Raw genomic sequence first — 19,278 nt, 5'->3', positions numbered from 1 at the left:
ATTTTGGCGGCATAATTTTTCTGGAATTGTTTGCATGGGTTGAGGCGTACGTGGTGAAGGAGGCTGGTTTGCTCCCTTGTGTACGATGCTGTGGAATAAAATCTGATCTTTTGAAATAGTCTGATGTAAAGGAGATGGTTCAACTGACTCGATGTTTACTATCTATCCCGGCTTGTGTGATGCTATCCCGGTCGAAATATTTTATTGCGTCATACACAATGTTCGTCTGGTAGTGCAACGTCCGATGGAACGGGCTGGTGGCCCGGAGAACTGGTCCGATTTTAATTTGCATGCTTGGCGTTATGTGCGCATTGCTCCGTGAATGCTAACAACTTTATGCGCCGGAATCTGTTGACAATATAGTCACTACAAGTTACTACAGGCTCTGGATATTAATAGTGAAGCTCCGTTTAAATGACTTCACAAATAGGGGCTAAAGCAAGCACGCTTTTCTAGCATCCCTCGTCATGATAGTTAACGCACCGTTACAATACGCATGTTTGCACCGATACACCACGGAATTGTACGACGTGGCACAGTGAGCTGCAATAGTGTTTGAACAGCAAGCAGAAATGTTCCATCAGACAGCCAGAAACGAAGCTATAAGAACCGAACTTTCCTATATGAAAAGAATCATCAAATTCCCTGATATCTCGCTACAATCCAATTGACAAGCTTCACCAAGATGTACGCCCTCCTCCTGTCAAGCATCATCACCCTCATCAGTCTCACCCACGCGGTTCCAAAACCCGACACCATCGCTACAGCATGCTCTAACTCAGACACAACCTTCTGGCCTAGCACTTCATCCGCCGCGCTGCCCTCTGCCAACGCAAATGATTGTTCGCCTGGCGGTCTATGCGATTGCTCTCGCATAGCTGACAAGAATAGCGATGCGTACGTCCGACTCTCCAAGTTTCCTATCTCAGCTTACCATTTCTAGATACTTTCAGTGCGTTACGAATCCCAACTGTGAGCGCTGCTGGGTGAGCAGATCTACCACCAGCACGAAATCGGTTGTTCCTGTGGTGAATGTGACGAGACTTGCTGTCACGGACTATCACACCATGGCGCCTGGGACATATACCATCACTACGAATGGGACGGTTCTGAATATTGTGGTGACGCAGCAAGTTGTCACGCCGACTTCTTCTACGCAGGTGTTTGTGACTATGACGCAGACGGTTGTTGTTACGGTGCAGTCAGCAAAAGTGTCATCCGAAGCAAAAACTGTCGGTGTTGACTGCGGAGGACGGTGCGATTGCTCCAAGATTGAGAACAAAGAGAGTAAAGAGTACGTGTAGATGGCACAAGTCAAAGAAGGGTACTAACAAGTATAGGTTCTTTGAGTGTCTTACCAATCCTGAGTGCGAGAAATGCCGTTCTACAAATGCAGCGGCATTAGCTTCAGAGACGTTCGTGTCGAACAGCACGTTGGTGACCACGACCAAGACTTCATCTGCTACGATGCCAACGGGGTGTCCTGGCTTTTGCGACTGTTCCAGCATCGTGAATAAAGAAAGCGAAGAGTAAGTCACGCAGAAATATGAAGAGGATGAGTACTAACGTTGTCTAGCTATTTTCAGTGCGTCACTAATCCAGTCTGTGAGCGTTGCCGTGTCACAAAATAGACTGTTGGTTTGAGATGTGCGGAAGCCAGGAATCGGTGGTGAATACAGATAACATTCACTAGAATCAGTTTCGGGACTAGTTATTTGTAATTAATTGAGAAATGGTAATCGCTAGTGTAGCTAGATAATGAGAAGTAAGAAGACGATACAATGCTTGAGCGATTGAGCAGAGAACATGTGCCAAAATTGCAGTATTAGAACCCACGAGAAATAATACCCAGCCCCGTACGCCGTTCCAGTCCCAATCCGAAAGTACATAAATCATAACATAAGTATTGCGTTACATGCCGAAAGTCAACACATTGTGCCTACGCCACGACGAGCACATTGTGCGGTGCGTACCCCTCCATGGGAAGACTGTCCGATAACTGAGGATGGTCAGATGCAGGTTTCTCCTCCTTTTCGGGCTCGTCTGTCCATCCTCGTTCTGGTCCCCAGAGTATTCGCCGCTTGGTTTGAGTGGCAATGTCAAGTAAGCCGCGCATCATGGCGCCAGACTTCTTCACGCCGGGATAAGCCTCAAATTCGATCGCCACATCATTCGGGAGCTCGCTGAGGACATTGACGAGTAATCTGCAGCTAAAGCTTTCGTAGAACCCTTCCGATCGACGAAATCCTTTGAAGATACCATCGCTTGGATCGCATTCAACATATACAGTCAGCTTGCGAAGATTGCTGCAGTCCTTTAGACCGAGAGCGTCATTCACCACCCAGCCTCGAGGAGGAGCTCCCCAACCAGGGCCGAGCCGAAGCTCGAGCGACGTGATACATCGCCGTTGAACTGGTTTCATGCGAGCCAGGAGTGGCTTCTTGGACTTGAAGTATTTGCCGGGACAAGTCGGGAACACCCGAATGGCTCTAGAGCTGTAGAAGAAATGCGTCGCTTCAGCATGTACTTGCTTGCAGACGCGCACTAGACCCAGTCTCTTGTGATATCTTTTATAATTGTCCGGATCAAGGTCCAGAACTGTCTCGGCATCGCTCCAGTAATGTTCATACACCTTGAGTCGTAATTCCGAGGGTAATTCCAGAAAGCGAAATGGTGTTGGGGGCACGCGACTCTTGCGTTTTAATGGCGTGAGAGGAGTATTGAGGGTCAGCGAAGCAATTGGGATCTTGCTGACATCATCTTCGACCTCAACCTCGGAAGTGTATGTTGATGTGTACGCGGAACCATTGGGTGTTGTTGTTACAGACGAAATCGGAGTGACAGTGCGCGGGGTGAAACCTGTCAGAGGCCGAGAGTTTCGTCTCACTGGACGCCTAGTCATTCTGGAATGTGAATTATGAAAGGCTAAGTGTGTTTTTCCTCTGATAGATCGTCTTTAGTTGGTGGCGACTTTGGTGCAAATTCGAGACACTAGCGCCAGGGTGTAAAAGGATGGGAAATCTTCGTCTTCGGACACGCGCAAATGGCCAACGCAATTATCGCGGTCGATCAGAGTTTTCTTGGAAGATTAGTACAGTTGATTTAATACTTGCGTTGGCAGTCCTCGGTGCACGAGTCGACTCGTAGAGGGTGGTGCCATGTCAAAGGTCGTGGAGACTCTGGGAAACCACCCTCTAGAATGCAGCACACGCGGGCACCATAATGCCGAATTTCGCTGAATGTTGTATGTGAAAAGAGTAGCCAGATGTGAAAGACAGGATTAAGTCCAAATTCAATTGCGACCAGGACAATCCTCAAGGAATGGTGGTGGTCTCGTGATGTTGGGATGAGGGGAAGTGGGAGAGTGTTGAGTGGCAGGGTGACATGACATGCTCAGGAACAATGCCCAGCCGTGCCTATGTATGTTGAAGCTGTGGTCACCCAATAGGGAAACCGATCTGGGAGACACTGTCACACTCCTCATCACGTGCATGGTCCAGCTGGTATGCCTCTCAATTGAGCTTGCAGCGACATCGGGCAGGTCCGTTTCCAAGATCGTCGAAACTTCGGCTAATCTTTTGCGGGTCGAGCTGCCATGTGTAAATTTTCAATGGGCGAGCCGGCAGCCATGTCATCCATCGTGTGCACCTGAGGAGCTCTGGCACCACCGAATCAATCGCAAGCTGGAAAAAAAGGGACATTCTCCCAACTTCTCTCAAGCTCCGCCAACCTGGCCATCCGTATCCCTCAATTCCAGCATCACCTCCTGTATCAGTCAGGCCGCCAATGTGGCGTCAAGCTTGTGATAGCTATCGATACGTATTGTTCACCTATTCATTGCGACCTCTAGAATAACCACACATCAAAATGCTGTCCAGAATAGCCCGCGCCCCGCGCATGGGCATGATGGTTGCTCAATTATCACAATCGGCTGCGTCGCCAGCGTTCCGAAGCAGACAAGCAGCCGCGGCGGTCTCCCCGTGGATGCGATCGTTTGCCAGTAACAACAAGAATACTAGAAAGCGCGAAAGCCAAAGCCAGAACCAGTCCTCGTCAGCAAACCCAGCTTCCCAATCCAATGCCGACTCCAAGCCCGAGCCGTCGGTCGGCGATAACGCAGCCGCCCAAAAAGCTGAATCCTCCAACGAGGCCGAGCCGATTCCCTTCCACAAGCTACCTGATCTAACACAGGGTATTCCATCGACTCTTGATGAAGAACTACGGAAGCACTCAGGTCGATCACAGTCGGCTTTGGAGGCTGTAGAGCAAGATGAGGAATCCGAGGGCCGTGGCAAGCGAGATCGCGCCGAGTATGTTTCGACGAGCGACCGTAACCGTAAATGGTGGGCGCGATTCATGCTGCTAGCTGCTGCTGCTGGAGGATCCTTTGGAGTTCTCTACATGGGCCGCGAGTGGGATGACGTTATTGAGGCCGAGCGCCACAGCGATATTCCCAATGGTTGGACCCCTTCTCTGTGGTGGCAGAGAGTAAGAGCCCGTATGGGCGAATCAGTCTCCTATTACCAGGATCCCGCCTTCGACAAATTGCTCCCAGATCCCGACCCGAGCTTCGAACGCCCATACACTCTTTGTATTAGTTTGGATGACCTCTTGGTTCACAGCGAATGGACCCGAGAACACGGTTGGAGAGTTGCTAAGCGGCCTGGTATGGACTACTTTGTCCGATATCTCAGCCAGTATTACGAATTAGTTCTCTTCACGACTGTTCCTTTCGCCATGGGTGAGCCCATCGTTCGCAAATTGGACCCGTTCCGCTTCATCATGTGGCCGCTTTACCGCGAGGCTACCAAGTACGAAGACGGCGAGATCGTCAAGGTATGTTTTCATTGATTGGATGAAAATTGAAATATAGACAGCCGCTTACCCTTTGAAAGGATTTGTCGTATCTTAACCGAGACCTATCCAAGGTCATCATCATCGACACCAACGCACAGCATGTACGAAAGCAACCAGAGAACGCTATCGTGTTAGATCCATGGAAGGGAGACGCCAAGGACAATAATCTGGTCGGCCTGATTCCTTTCCTTGAATACATCCACACGATGCAGTACTCAGACGTCCGCAAAGTTTTGAAATCATTTGAGGGCAAGGACATCCCCACGGAATTTGCTCGCCGCGAGGCCATTGCGCGAAAAGAATTCAACAAGCAGTTGGAGCAGAAGAAGAAACACTCCAAGGGATCTGGAGTCGGTGCGCTGAGTAACCTCCTCGGCCTGAAATCCAGCAACATGAGCATGACGATGGCTCCAGAAGGCGAGCAGAACCCATCAGAGGCATTTGCCCAGGGCAAGATGTTGCAGGACCTTGCTAGAGAGCGTGGCCAGCGCAACTATGAGCTTTTGGAGAAGGAAATTCGAGAAAACGGCGAGAAGTGGCTCAAGGAGGAACAAGTTGCCATGGAGAAGGCCCAACAAGAAGCTATGAGCAGCATGATGGGCTCCTTTTCCGGCTGGTTCGGGCCCAAGCCCGGCGAGGGTGCTAGTGCCAGTCCCGAAAAGAAGGCGTAATGCCTCCATCAGTCGAGCAGCATACACGACTGTCTCCCCTCTATCATCACAAACTGTAATTGTAAATGGAAGCAAAACTAAAAGTAGGGCCTTTGAGGGAGAGGATGTTTACATTCAACTTTTGTTTGTTTGTTTGTTGAGTTCATGAGGATTCGGCAGTCGAGGAGGGCATTTCACATAGAATATTTTGTCGCATTTTGTTAGCCGGGGCGGCAGGCAGGGCAGAGGCAAGACTGCACAGGCAATGGACGAAGATAGATAATTTGTATAGTAGGTGTATGAATTAAGGTGTTGGCAAATATTTTGTTTCGTATTCTTATGTTGCTCCGTGTATTTCACGGCGTAGTTCGTTCTGGAGAGTTACCGGCATGTGGTGCTGTGGATAGTATATGCCACGAGGCTGGTTCTGCTATCTGCCTCCCGTCATGACACTTGACAGATCTATCGATATGGTTGAAATCGCATGCAGCCACTCAAGACATGTACGTCCAGAAACGGCAGTATGCGGTATTGTGTTCTACGTAAAAATACAGCGCTTTCCGAAGCATATTACCAGGTCCAATATCCAACATGACCAGGCCGCAGCACTATCTAGATATTATACTCAGCAACCCCATACAGCTCACCTCCTCGCATCACTGAGCACCCAGCATTGCCAACGCATTCCGTAACTCCTGAACAGCTGTAGGCACATCTTCAAAGTTCAACGCCGATATAGCCCATTTGGCATGCTTCTGAGCCTGTTCTATACTCTTGTGGTTCAGGGTGTATCCCGAGGGCACACTCGGTGGTTGAGATGGCGTTTGGCGGACGGGAATCGGGGCCGACGCAACAGGAGGAGGTGCATAGTGCTGCGTAGGTGCTGGAGGTGATATGGACGGTGGAACGCTAGGTGTGTTGTCCCACAGAGGTTGAGGGCTCGGGGCAGATGGTTCAGGAGGAGGCGGCGCGAATTGGGATGGTAGCTTCGTTGGTATTTGGGGTGAAGGCTGTGGCGGGACTTGTTGTGGTGGGATATGCGGTTCTGGCGATGGGACGGGCGACACCTGTGCTGGAGGGTGCATTTCTGATGCCGAAGGGCCGGGGCTCTGGCTTAATGGTGACGGAACGAATGGTTCGGGGTTGGCTGACGTTGGTGGGAAGTAGCCCTCTTGAGCTGGTTCAGCTGGTTCTCCAGCATCGGGCACATCTTCTATAGACGCAGCTGGTGGGCTCTTGATTTGCTGGGGAGCAGCAGGCGGGCTGAGAAGCTCCAGCTCTTCCTCTTCTTGAATTTGAGGATTCGTCTCGTTGGGATCTTTTCCTTCTCTAATGGCTTTGAGAATGCGAGCGGCATTCCATTTTGCGAATTTGATCTTTTTGAGGATGTCGGGCTCGGGGGTGCCCCATTCGTGAGTGAGGTCGAAGAATGTGGCGGCTGCGTCGAAGGTATCTGCCGTTTGTCTGCGAGGGTCAACACCAGTCCATTTACCACTTCTCAAAGCTGTAATTGTAACATTGTGCTGTAAATGTAATTTTGGCAAAATATGAACGGTCGTGGCAGTATGAAAATCCCCTCCTACAGAGGCAAACGTACCTTGTGACCTTGTTGGCTCTCATGGTTCTCTCGGCGCGACTAAACGTCTCTTGCGCAAATTGCTCCACGTACGCCTGTCCGGCGGTATTATCGACAATTGCATCATCCTCTGCGCGTTCAATCTTGGTAGCTTCCAGGCGCTCAATCAGGCTTTTCGTGTATGCGAAGCAATCGTCGTCGGTGGTGTGTAGGCTCTTGGTCACGATTTGGTTGACGGCATGGTACTCGCCTAAATGTGTTATCAACGATTAGACTTTCTGGCGGTGAAGTTGCAGTGTGATAATGGAGGACGTACACCAATATGCTATGGCGGGTTTGATTGTGCGCAGCTGGTTTGCGCGGTTGATGAACCGGCTGACCTCGGGAATCTTGAGAGGCGCGGGCAGAGGCTCTGAAGTCATTGTTGTGGTGGTTTAATGTTTGTTGTTGGGCGTCGTCGAGAAGATTCGTGGTAAGGACGGATCGGAGCTCAGCCAAGATGTATATACATTTGGTGGCAAGGGCTCGTTAATTGGACGCTGGGCGACAGACGAGTTGCGATGTTGAGAATGAGACTGGATTGCATGTGGACTTGATGGTGTTTGATGCCTGCTCTGAAGGCCCCGCCAATGGGAGCAGAAGTCGGTGCCTGAGAGTGACATACGTAGACGTTGACCCCTCACAGACTGGCTTCAGTCCACAGCCGCAATGTCTGGCAAGCCGCAGCTCGCCTGGTCTCTGGCCGTTGAAGGCTGGCTTCGCTGCCCCTCTACAGCTCGCGCCACAGTCCGTTGCTCAATCGGTTGAGCAAACTGTGGCTGTCCGCTTGGTCCAATGTTGGCCCAAGTCAACTTGTTCCTGCAAAAAGTGTCAACATTTGTACCAACATGAACCACCAGACAGCTCCACCGTGGCCTTTTTCCCAATGTGTTACTCCATACATCAGGACATGTTGCTTCAACCCTGTGTCCATCACAACATAAATTAACTGCTCAGACCTGTCAGGCTGACCACCGTCTCTCTTCTACTCTTCATAGCGTCTCTATTCCATCCCATCTTTGCGCTCACTTCCCACACATAGCAAACTCACTTTTGCTCTGAGCCGCCGCCATGCATAACCCAAGCGTCGTTGGTGCTCTGACGGCGGTGCTGGCTGCGATACCCAGCGCCCATGCCATGTACGCAAAGAACTCGCCCGTCCTTCAAATCAATGCCAAAACGTACCATACTCTAATTGCTCAATCTAATCACACTTCGGTAAGACACGTTCCCTCACTACTACTAACTCTCCCCCACGCCGCTTACAAGGACGAACTTCTCACGTATATCACGCGGCTTAGATTGTCGAATTCTACGCCCCCTGGTGTGGCCACTGCAAGAACCTCAAACCAGCTTATGAAAGTGCCGCCAAGAAGCTCGAAGGTCTTGCGAAAGTCGCCGCCATTGACTGCGATGAAGAGACGAACAAGCAATTCTGTGGTGGCATGGGAGTACAGGGTTTCCCCACACTCAAAATTGTTCGCCCTGGCAAAAAGCCTGGTAGTAAGCCCATGATCGAGGACTACCAGGGCCCGCGGACTGCTACATCTATTATCGAGGCGCTCGTGAGCAAGATCAACAACCATGTTACACGAGTTGCGGACAAGGACCTCGACGGGTTCTTGAAGGGCGATAAGCCCAAGGCGATCTTGTTTACGGACAAGGGAACCACGAGCGCATTGCTACGGAGTATTGCCATTGACTTTTTGGACGTCATTTCTGTTGGTCAGGTTCGCAACAAGGAGACCAAGGCTGTGGAGAAATTTGGCATTGAAAAGTTTCCTACTTTTGTGCTTGTTCCTGGCGGCGACAAGGAACCTGTTGTCTATGATGGCGAGTTGAACAAGAAGGACATGGTTGCCTTCTTGAAACAGGTCGGCGAACCCAATCCTGACCCAGCTCCCGCAAAAGCCAAGGCAAAGAACGACAAGAAGAAGGCGAGCAAGTCGTCTGAAAAAGCCCAGACCAAGGCAAAGACTACCAAGTCTACTACCACCGAATCCGAAAAGGAAGAGTCGACCAAGACACCCGAAGCGTCAGACACTACCTCGGCTGAGCCTACAGCTTCCACTCCAGACGTTATCTCCATCACGACCATCACTTCCAAGGACACGCTCGTCGAAAAGTGTCTGCACCAAAAGGCTCATACCTGTATTCTGGCCTTTATTCCAGCCGACGCCTCTGAGAATGGTGCCAAGGTTACAAACTCGTTGTCGCTGCTCAACACCAAATATGTTCACGGACACCGACAGCTTTTTCCCTTTATCGCCATTCCCAGCAACGTCGAAGGAACCGATTCGGTTCGCAAAGCCCTTGACCTGACGGAAGACGTGGAGCTCGTTGCCGTCAACGCCCGCCGCTCTTGGTGGCGACATTATAATGGCAACTTTGATGCCGAGAGCGTCGAGGCATGGATTGATGCCATTCGTATGGGTGAAGGAACCAAGAACAAGCTGCCTAAGCAGATCATCGCCGCGGAAGAGGCTGCTGAGGAGAGCTCCACCACAACGTCAGAGGCTGCTGCGTCGGAAGAAACGCCCAAGAAGGAAGAGGAGGAGGAGATTAAGCATGAGGAGCTCTAAACGGTTGTACATCTAGGGTTAAATCCATGCCGTGTTAGTTGACTTGATGATAGCGTCGTAGTAGTATAAATTTGTATCAAGCGTATTACCAACCTGCTTTTGCGGGCATTTGTCCGCCATAAAGAGCCAGATTATCACCTGGTGGGGGGCAAATGCACACAAGTCTACTCGTCCAGCTCCATGGCCATGGTATCGCTTCGTTGCACAGCCCCTTCTCTAATCATCTTGACTCCCTTATCTTTGATGGTCTTATCGAGAAACATCTTGACCTGTTTGCACCCATCCAAGCCAACCACAAGCATACCTTCCAGACGACTGACCTGGACGCGGCTCTCGCAAACCAGGGCCACAACGCGGTCACTATCCCCCAGCGACGCTACGGTGAGAAACGGCAGCTCCTGCTCCTCTTGATTGTTAAGGTCGAGGAGCGGGTCCGCAGAGTCATCGCCAGCAGCATAGGAAGATGTTGACCCGGCTGTGCAGGCCGCAATGTAATCGGTCATCGGAATACCAGCGTCAATGACGGCAAGAGTTGCGGCATTAATTAGGGCAGCGAGGAGAGATCCGTCTTGCGAGAGGACGTGTAGTGATATCGTAATGGTGGAATGCGGGAACAGGTGCGTGTGGACAGTTGAAGACAGTGCCTTGGCAATGGTGATTTCAATCTCTTGAATTCGCCTATCAGAGACATCAGCAATCGTCGTTCCTCTCACGGTCTTGTATTGCAATTTGAGGTCCCAAATTAGAAATCGAAAGGGTAGAACTCACTTGTCGTTTCGTCCGCGCTTCTTGCGATCCACGCTCGAAAACCCAGCAATAACCACATTCACACTAATGGAAGCGTTGTCACGCCCCGTTGCCTGACCACCTCGTCGCTGCGCCTGCGTCTGTGCATTTTGTTCTGAAGGGCCGGTCACGACACACATTACTTTTGTGTGGCCCATCTCGAAGTATGACGATCCGTCGGCGGCATCTTGTGTGCGGATTTGGGCGTGGAGGCGACGGAGTTCGTTCCAGCGTCGGCCGTCTACGCGAAGGAGTGCTAAGGAGTAGGTTGATGTGTCTAGAGGCATGGCGGCGGTTTAGGAAGGCGAGGATTTGGCGGGAGACGGACTTGTTCAGTGCGAGGGGGTCAATTGCGGATGGTGTTGAGCGGCTGGACATTTTTTTGGTGTCTTGGAGCTCTGCTTGACACTTGACTGTTTCTTGCAAACTGCAGAGTGGGGTAGTGGGGTCGAAATGTGGTTGATCTGCGGCGATGAAAGCCGTGCCACAATCGTCTGTGGTTGTGGTTGGCTACCCTATGCTTTTTACGGTTGAAAAGGAACGAGAAACTGTAATGTCCCAAGCTCTTTGTTTGTACTATCTTAAGAAGAATAGAACGAAATCTTGGTGCATTTTGGAAATCAGGCTGGCTCGGAAACTTGTACATGTTTGTCAGAGACTAGCTCAGTTAAGCGAGTTTGTTGAGTGTTTCTTAACAAGCATGTCACTCCGTAACGGCAGCGGACGCACCACTGATTTTGAGTCTGGTGAGTCAGTTTCTGAGATTGTTGGAATCTCTAAATCGTAGTACATCTTTACATTTAGTATTCTCGAGATAAATTCACCCCTATTCGCTGTGCTGATATTATACAACGTTCCCGATTCCGAACGTTTCGCGTATAAGTGCAATCACCGATACTACGGACTTGAATACAAATACATGTACTATTTTCAGCTGACCAAGTCAGAACAGACAAATGAATCAGAAGTTTAATGCGCACCATTAAAGATCGGCGCCCTGGCCACATTATCTGCATCACACACCAAACTTAGAATGCAGCTTGCAGGCTATCCATACCAATTAATCCGCAGGTTCATTGACGCCTATGACAACTTGACGCCAACCGCACCGACACCCACAAGCGAAGGCGATCCGATGGAGCATCCAGCTTCAAATGTTTGACCTAGCACGCAAATCTAGCCGCTTTAGCAGAATAATAATCTCGACAACATTGCTCACATCGACGAGTCAGGCTCGGCTTGTCTCAAAGTCGGCCAGCGTGCTCTGTGGTACGATTGCGGATGGGATGGCCACGGCTCGAGCTAGCAATGCAGTTGGTACTAATGCAGCGTTGTATTCCAGTTTTTAGTGGCTATTTGGGACCGGGCCAGTGCATAAGCAAATGGCTTGCTCAGAGACAGCAGTGAATCGGACTCCTGATGCATGTTGGTCGGGAATACCGCCCACAAGAGAATTTGAAGCTGTGATTGCTGACATGCAAACCCTGACACTCTTGATGTGTGCTTTGTGCGGGTTCAGGCGTATGTGTGAGCAACAAAGCGTGTCGCGAGGAGATTGTGTACACAACAGGTGCCGTGAGCATCTACAGGACTTGACGATCTACGGAGCAAGCTGTTGTAAATTGTGGCAAGTAAATACCCTTCTTTACAAGGGAGCTCAGCGCAAGGGCGCATGGTAATTTGCTTAAATTGGAACTTGGACTCTCGGTGCTGTTGGTAGTCGATAGCCGATGAAACGTGCGTCTGAACTGACCATGACTTGGTCCATGTACACCGACTCATTACACTTGACAACCATGGACGATTTCCACAAATACATTCTGGTGAGATTGGGGTGCGTTGGGCTCACTACAACCGACGTGATCACATCTCTGGCTTGATAACCACCCGGATGACGGAATGGCATCGGCACACAACACAGGGCATACAATACGACGTGAAACAAAATAAAACATGGGCAAGTAGTCATCCTTAACTAATATATTAAGCTATATACAGAACTGTACTATTTAACTTCGCCTTAGTACCTATACATGTATGCTCACCAACCACCACAGGTCAGACCTCTTTCCCGCAATGTTTAACAGCCAGACAAGGTGTCATGTGCAAAGTAAGCATACGTATCAGCGTGGTTAAGATTCTGGCTAGCCGGGAGATTGATGCTGTTCGCATATCCATAAGTGTTGTAGTCACTGGTGCCCTTGACAAGACTCAAGTGGGTGGACTCGTGGACAGCAATATGAGCCTGGTCAACCTTTCGGCAAGTTCGATCCAGGGGCTGGTAGCTGCTGAACCAAGTGGGACAGTAGACGATGTAATTCTGCGAGGGCAGAGTGTAGGCAACGACTCCTCCCTGGCAGTTGCTGGCCCGGTCAGTGCAGTAGACATCCGGCTTGCCTCCAGACGTGCTGTAGAGTTTAGCCATCTTGTCGAAAGCACCGGCCACGACGTTGCGAGTCTGTTGACTAGCACTCTCAAAGTACTCGGTCATCTTCTTGGCTGGGCCGGATCGAGCCCCCTCGGCGGCTTTGGTGGCAATGTCGCGGATGTTCTTGCTGGCCGTTTGGATAGCGGTGAGCTTGGACCCGGTGCAGTCGCTTTGGATGGTCTCGCGCTTCATCATCTGGTGGAAGGATGAGTATGAGGCCGCGGCTGCGGCGCCGTCGACGTGTGTGTTGAGCTTGTTGGACTCGAAGGAGATGTACCCCAGCTTGGTAATATCACCGGACTTGGCGTAGCTGAGCTGGCCGTTGGACTGGACGTCAAAGCTGCCACCGTTGGACAGGTTGTATATCTCGGCAATGTCAAAGGTCACTTCGACGGATTCACCTGCAGGGATGATCTGGAAATTTGACTCTTCGGCTTGAGGACCCATGAAGACTCTAATGCCTTCGAAAGCGACCTTGCTGCCTGGTGTTGGTTAGAAAATGGACTTCATTGAGTGCCCCTTCTTGATGAGCACGGGCCCTGAGATTATGTAAATTACTTACCTTCGTTGGACACGGAAGCCTTCTGAACTGGGGCCGAGTCCAAGATCGACCCCGTCTTGAGGATCTTGATGCTCTCGCCTGTGGGGTTGCTGACGGTGGCCTTGACTTTGGAGTTTTCCTGCATTTCCAGCTTGACATTGACCTTGGGATTAGGCGCAATGCTTGGCGCAGCAGCAGCCAAGGTGACCAGCGTTGCAACGGTGAAAAGCTTCATATTGATAGATAGTTGAAGGATGTCTTGGAAGGTATTAGACTTGAGTTTATCGTATCCAGTGATTGAGACTGCTTCCTATTATCATCATCTTCTGTCTGTTGGGACATGCCTTTTTATAGTGGTCGCCGACGCCAGAATCACCAAGGATCCCTTGAGATACAGTACAACCTACAACCTAGCATCGAACCAGTCACAAGTTGTGGTCCATCATGGAGGTAGCATTTCTCATCTCCAAATCTGGAAGCTCGAGCACTTCCCCGAAAGGTGTTCCACTTAGAGGCTGGCTCAAAAGTGATGAGAACTGCCGAGGTCCTGCGGCGGTATCCGCATGAAGATGAGAAGGTCCTAGACAAAATGAGGAAGCTTGACTTTAAGCATGTTGCGCGGAGTGGCCCCCAACCCACACATATGAGGTGGCCCCCCTGGCATGGGGGTAAATGCCAAGTGCTTGTAGGATTCTTCGGATCGACGCCAAGACGCAGTGACTCCGTTCTGGGTAGAATGTCAAAGAAAAGGTCAGGGCGGGCAGGACGACATCTGCTGTGTCTCAAAGTGAAGTCGTGCGTTACACGCGTTTTCGCAGCGCAACGGCTCGTCTATCTAGGTTGCCCTTGGCAATAAGCACCGGGCGAATTCGAAAGCAGTGCGAAGAGTAGGTTTATATTAGTCCATTTTGGGCAGGTAGTAGTGCAATGTTTCCACTGAGCGCCTTATCATATGGAGTCAGACTCAGTAAGCCTGAAGCAGGTTAATATGCTGTCTTGTAAACCAACCAAATGCTGGAACTAGTTGAGCAGGAATATTCGACCTGCCATCCTGGTTAGTTAACACGAGTTTCGTTGGATTCAATGCACAACATGGATAGGGTGGCAGCGTCGGGGTGAGACGAATCCTCGAATCGCATTTCACTTTCCCGATGCGGAAAGTCGGCCGTCTCACTTTGATGGTGATGTGGTGGAGAACTGGAGATGCTGTAACTTGTGAGACTGTGGTGGCAGCTTATAAGGCTTTGGCTTTGGGCACCAGATCAGAATTAACCGTCCATGGATCATCCTTCGAGATGCGGTAGTACTACACATATTGCATGTGTAGTAGCTGTATCGAGCCGGAGGAAAGTAAGCAGTCGTGAAACACTCCATGTTGGTTGTAAGTTGACTTCCCCGCACCTTTAATGTGATATTGCTTTGCAGCACCTGATTGTTTGACATATAGCGATATATGTACAACAGTACTCTTTGGCTGAGACATGCACGTAATGTGCAGACCCTCTACTTGCAACCTGTAATGTGATGCGCTCTGCTGAGTCCCGGCTTATCTAAAATCTCACAAAAAAAATGTGACACCACATAAAGTGTGGTGCAGTTGAGCCTTATATCCTGCGACACTTGACATATCTTCCCCACTGCTCTAGACATTGGATTGGTAACCCGGCGAACTTGGCATTTGCTTCCCCGGAAGTGATGCCAATCCGGCAATAAAGCGAGTGCGACATCACTCTAAAAGTGGCTGAGTATGGGGGTCACTCTTAATCCAACCCCGGTTGTGCTTCTAGCTTCCTCTTTCGAACAGGCTTCCAAATATTGCCAGTACCCCACGACTTCCTGTCGAGGATTAAAGTCGGATATCCCGTAGGAAGAGAGACACGGAGGACTGCCGCGTTGTGGGCTCTCACAACTTTTCACTACGGACAGTATCCCGAGTAATAGACTCGGTGTCCTGACAACTCCGCATGGGCTATATACGCATTCTAGTTCTTGCACTCACTATTCCCCTCCACTACGGTGCATCCGCGCTTGCTACTTGTGCTTGAAGAATATCACAAGTCTTCTGTTTGGGGTTATCACTGCAATGGCAGCAGCAGGCTCGGAGCTTAATAAGGCGTTATAACGAATTTGGTTATCGCTATTTGTGACAAGGGTCTTGCGTCTACGGTAACTCAGAAAGGCAGGGACTTTGGCAACTGATAAATTAACTCATTACTTTTAATCAACCGGTGTCATTTAAGGAAGGCAGAGGATAGTAAATCTCGCACTATTAGCTTATATCACACAAGACTGCGGTCCTCTCGTTAGAAACAAGATTTGATTTAGCCGCAATTGACCCCACAGATGCTCATCCATTGCAGAAATCCCATCACCTAGCCCGATCTGAGATCCATGGGATGCCCCTGTTGCTCTAACCGGTCCGAGCTGTGTCTCAATTGTCTACCAGGTTGCTCCCACTCGGCAATGTACTGATGATAGCTCTTGGCAATGCATGGATACGTGTATATGTGCTTAGTGAGTTGCCGTCGCGTCCAGAGCCTACTATCCTTATCGGCCCCAGTGCTATTATACGCTGTCCGATTCTTGCAGTAACTCCTTCCTATATTGGGAGCTACAATGGCTACCAAGTGTGTCTCACCGGCAAAGAATCGTACCATTAGCTCGTCAGACGACTTGTCATTTAATTTTCTATAGCTCCCTTGCGAAAGTGCTCTTTCATTGATGACCAATCAGTCACTTTCTAGTGGCCGGCCAGTTCCGAAGGATGGACACTCATACAGTGGGAGTTCATAAGTATTTCCCTCCTAAGGCGACTAATTCATGTTCTGGTGGTCAAACACTCGTGACCGTGGACCGCCGTCAATGCATGCACTGAATTGATATACGCGGTTTGCTGTACACGTTGTCAGTTGTAGTCCTGGTCGATACGGCAACTGTTGAAGCCATCTAATTTTTGGGCTAACGGAGAACCTCTTGTCTATGCAAACAGCACTTCTGTCGGTTCTCTTGGCTTCTTGTGTCAGGACCAATGCTGCTGTTGCGTTCAAAAGATGGAGGCTGAACTTAGTGAAGAAGATTTAGAGGTGTTGCGAGCATATTTACTATCGAAGTGGATTTGCAACCTAGTTTCTCTCATTTTGTACAGCTCCATCAACTTGTTTACTTGTACTGTATTCGTAACTTCCCATAGTTGAGAGCATCATAAATGGCACGATACTAAACAAGTTTTCCGACATTTCCCAACGCAAAACAACAGAAACTCAGAATGTTGACAGATAAAAAGCCAATCCAACTACTAGTCCCCACATATCATTTACTTTCCATTCCTACTTAGCTCACTGACATGATGACCACCAAGCTCCTTGTGCAACACACTTGTAAGGCGCAACGCACTGAGTAGGCCCAGTGTATCCCTGACCACCACACTATCAAGTCGTTAGCAAACAATTACATCTTCAACACTTGGGTAGCTGCAGAGAATATAAACATACCTGTCCCCACTGAGGAACTGTCCCACCAGTTGGGGATGCAGTCGGAGAACTAGTCGACGTCGTCTTCGTAATGGTCGTTGTAGTCGCAGTATGAGTTGAGGTAGGGGGGCCCGACGATCCGCACGGCACACCACTAACGAGAATATTTTTAACTTCCTGCGCATAGGTACATCCATTGTTGACATTGGAATCCGAAAAGCCAGCACTCCACATCATGACACCGCCGAAATGTGCGTCAGACTTGTACTCATTAACGATGTCGGCAAGCTGCTCTGGAGTGGCGTAGTACGCTGCACCAGCGGGAGTCCCGTTCGCACCTAAGGGTGAAGCTGGTACACCAATGAATATCTTGGCATTAGCAGAGGGAGTGTGGGATATGAACGCCGTCCAGTTGTTGTAGTTGAAAGGAGCGTCGCCGTTGATTCCCAGTGCACATGGGACGGTGTAGTTGTTGTTATTGTAGAACTGCACGAAAAGATAGTCAAAAACAGAGTTGCTGATAATGACCCCCATATTTGGCTCGGGGATAGGGCATTGCGGTGCACCAGTAATGTAGTACGTGTTGGACTTGTCTGACGCAAAGTTGGCTCGCAACTTGGCAATCATGTACTGGTAGTACTGGCTGCTTCCGCCGTTCACCTCAATGTCAAAGTCGAATCCATTTACGAAATTACTGCCAAAGGGCCGCTGGACTGTAGTGTTTCCAGAGTTGCCGTACGAATCCCACAGATACTGGCCGATTTGCTCGGCCTGCGCCTGCGACTGCAGGGAATAAGAGCTCGTGGCACCGCCAAGAGACAAGATTATCTTCACGCCAGCAGATTGGCAGGTGTGTATGGCGGCAGTTAAGGCTTCGCAGTTTTGGCCTTGACCAGCAGTGCTAACGTAGCATGACTGGCCGATTGTGCCGCTGGGGATGTTTCCACCGCTGCCAAATTGGTAGAGGAAGGCTAGGACGAGTACGTCAATGCCGGAATTTGACTTGCAATATGAGGCTAGGTCGTTGTTCTCAATTGTACCACCGCCGTTTTGGCCCCAATATACAACGTTCTGGGCTCCTGGGGCTTGTCGTCGTTGAAGTGGTGAGTTATCAGTGAAGGGGGCAGCAGATGCTAGACCAAGAAGGCTGAGACCGGAAAGTGCACGTAAATAATGCATGTTGAAGCTATGTACGATGAAATAATCAAGAGTATATACAGAGAAGGAGAAGAATATTTGCAAAGAAAATGAAGAAGCCGATGCGTTGTGATGCAATGTTCGTCAATTCGTAGCCGCGTTGAGGAATGTTATATACTTGCTTCTCCACGCCAATTGTCCACCGACTGAGTTGAAGTCCACATGGCTCATCGCGCACACTAATCTCACTCAGACAAAGGCACTGTTAGTTGTGAATGACTGAGGAGCACTCCTATTCATGAAGAGACGTTACATGGACAGGAATGAAGTGATATAATCCATCGTGTAATCGTCTCAGTGTGGGCGACTTTGCCCATCCCGTGATGGGTACAAAACGTGCCGAATATCCGTAGCGTCCATATCTTGCAGCAATGCACTTAGATGGGAGATTTGGTGGGGGTTTAAGCTGATGGGACATGTTCCTGCACTAGTCTGGGCTACTAGTTGTTTCTGACATTGCTGGGCAGGGCGGGAGTTTTAACATTTCGTGAGATGGACAAGGAGAGAAAAACTGAAGGCTGTAATTGAGTCAAACTGACGGCTGTAATTGAGTCAAAACGATCAGTGGGAACAAGATCTGGCGATGGGGTGACAGGGAAGGCATAGTCGAATATGATATTAGTCCCAGGACACATCTGCCCTCATACTCTGAAGAAAGCCCGGGCTTAAAGCAGGCCAAATTGCACCAGTTACTGCCACGAACGGACAGTTTGAGACAAATCCGGGAATCCATTTGGAAAGTCTCCTATCAGACTACCGCGAAACTTGTCCATTCTGTATACATGCCACGTGCATCCCTCAGATTGCAATGGTCACAATGCAACCCTCAGTTTCACGATGCCATTACACCTTCCGCTTCAAGACATTATGCAGGGTGCCTGGGGTTAGTGGCTGCTGGAAACCTACTGTGGCGCTGTGAAGACCATGGGTTCGCGGCTTTTCTGCAGTGTGTCTAGATTATGTTTGCCTATCTCATCCATTTAGGAGATGAAAGGAGAAGCAATAGGTAACGTGCCTCTCTAATGTGGTGTCAAATGCGTCGAACGGCTCGAGTCTCTTTAGTATCCACAAGTGCTGCACATTACAACAACTCGGGAATACTGGAACGTAGCCGATTGCACTCATCGCTCTTTTTGGCAAGCCAAACTTTTG

General features: G+C 49.8%; 8 protein-coding genes across 8 annotated transcripts; 3 read left to right on the top strand and 5 right to left on the bottom strand.

Annotated features, from left to right (window-relative positions):
- Positions 1-685: 685 nt before the first annotated feature.
- Positions 686-1,609, top strand: VFPPC_10969 (Ham1-like protein; the record flags this gene model as incomplete). The annotated part of the gene is made up of 4 exons (XM_018289253.1): positions 686-897; positions 944-1,294; positions 1,341-1,529; positions 1,603-1,609. The coding sequence occupies 4 exons, from the start codon at positions 686-688 to the stop codon at positions 1,607-1,609; spliced, it is 759 nt and encodes a 252-aa protein (XP_018136864.1).
- Positions 1,610-1,939: 330 nt separating this feature from the next.
- VFPPC_10968 (hypothetical protein) lies at positions 1,940-2,902 on the bottom strand (the record flags this gene model as incomplete). The annotated part of the gene is made up of 1 exon (XM_018289252.1): positions 1,940-2,902. One exon carries the CDS (start codon positions 2,900-2,902, stop codon positions 1,940-1,942), a length of 963 nt encoding a protein of 320 aa, XP_018136863.1.
- A 965-nt stretch (positions 2,903-3,867) lies between these two features.
- VFPPC_10967 (mitochondrial import inner membrane translocase subunit tim-50) lies at positions 3,868-5,528 on the top strand (the record flags this gene model as incomplete). The annotated part of the gene is made up of 2 exons (XM_018289251.1): positions 3,868-4,836; positions 4,896-5,528. 2 exons carry the CDS (start codon positions 3,868-3,870, stop codon positions 5,526-5,528), a joined length of 1,602 nt encoding a protein of 533 aa, XP_018136862.1.
- Positions 5,529-6,163: 635 nt separating this feature from the next.
- VFPPC_10966 (short-chain dehydrogenase reductase sdr protein) lies at positions 6,164-7,505 on the bottom strand (the record flags this gene model as incomplete). The annotated part of the gene is made up of 3 exons (XM_018289250.1): positions 6,164-6,971; positions 7,105-7,333; positions 7,400-7,505. The coding sequence occupies 3 exons, from the start codon at positions 7,503-7,505 to the stop codon at positions 6,164-6,166; spliced, it is 1,143 nt and encodes a 380-aa protein (XP_018136861.1).
- A 688-nt stretch (positions 7,506-8,193) lies between these two features.
- Positions 8,194-9,704, top strand: VFPPC_10965 (disulfide isomerase; the record flags this gene model as incomplete). The annotated part of the gene is made up of 2 exons (XM_018289249.1): positions 8,194-8,340; positions 8,424-9,704. The coding sequence occupies 2 exons, from the start codon at positions 8,194-8,196 to the stop codon at positions 9,702-9,704; spliced, it is 1,428 nt and encodes a 475-aa protein (XP_018136860.1).
- Positions 9,705-9,868: 164 nt separating this feature from the next.
- On the bottom strand, positions 9,869-10,777 carry VFPPC_10964 (exosome complex exonuclease RRP41; the record flags this gene model as incomplete). The annotated part of the gene is made up of 2 exons (XM_018289248.1): positions 9,869-10,382; positions 10,473-10,777. 2 exons carry the CDS (start codon positions 10,775-10,777, stop codon positions 9,869-9,871), a joined length of 819 nt encoding a protein of 272 aa, XP_018136859.1.
- Positions 10,778-12,570: 1,793 nt separating this feature from the next.
- VFPPC_16950 (metalloproteinase) lies at positions 12,571-13,694 on the bottom strand (the record flags this gene model as incomplete). Its single annotated transcript, XM_018294702.1, has 2 exons — positions 12,571-13,400; positions 13,481-13,694. 2 exons carry the CDS (start codon positions 13,692-13,694, stop codon positions 12,571-12,573), a joined length of 1,044 nt encoding a protein of 347 aa, XP_018136858.1.
- A 3,100-nt stretch (positions 13,695-16,794) lies between these two features.
- VFPPC_10961 (chitinase 3 precursor) lies at positions 16,795-18,108 on the bottom strand (the record flags this gene model as incomplete). The annotated part of the gene is made up of 2 exons (XM_018289247.1): positions 16,795-16,884; positions 16,951-18,108. The coding sequence occupies 2 exons, from the start codon at positions 18,106-18,108 to the stop codon at positions 16,795-16,797; spliced, it is 1,248 nt and encodes a 415-aa protein (XP_018136857.1).
- Positions 18,109-19,278: the final 1,170 nt, after the last annotated feature.

This window comes from Pochonia chlamydosporia (assembly GCF_001653235.2).
Source record: "Pochonia chlamydosporia 170 chromosome Unknown PCv3seq00014, whole genome shotgun sequence".
NCBI classification, from domain to species: Eukaryota; Fungi; Ascomycota; class Sordariomycetes; order Hypocreales; family Clavicipitaceae; genus Pochonia; species Pochonia chlamydosporia.
The sequence above is the reverse complement of the archived record's forward strand: the minus strand, read 5'-3'. Positions and strand labels throughout refer to the sequence as shown.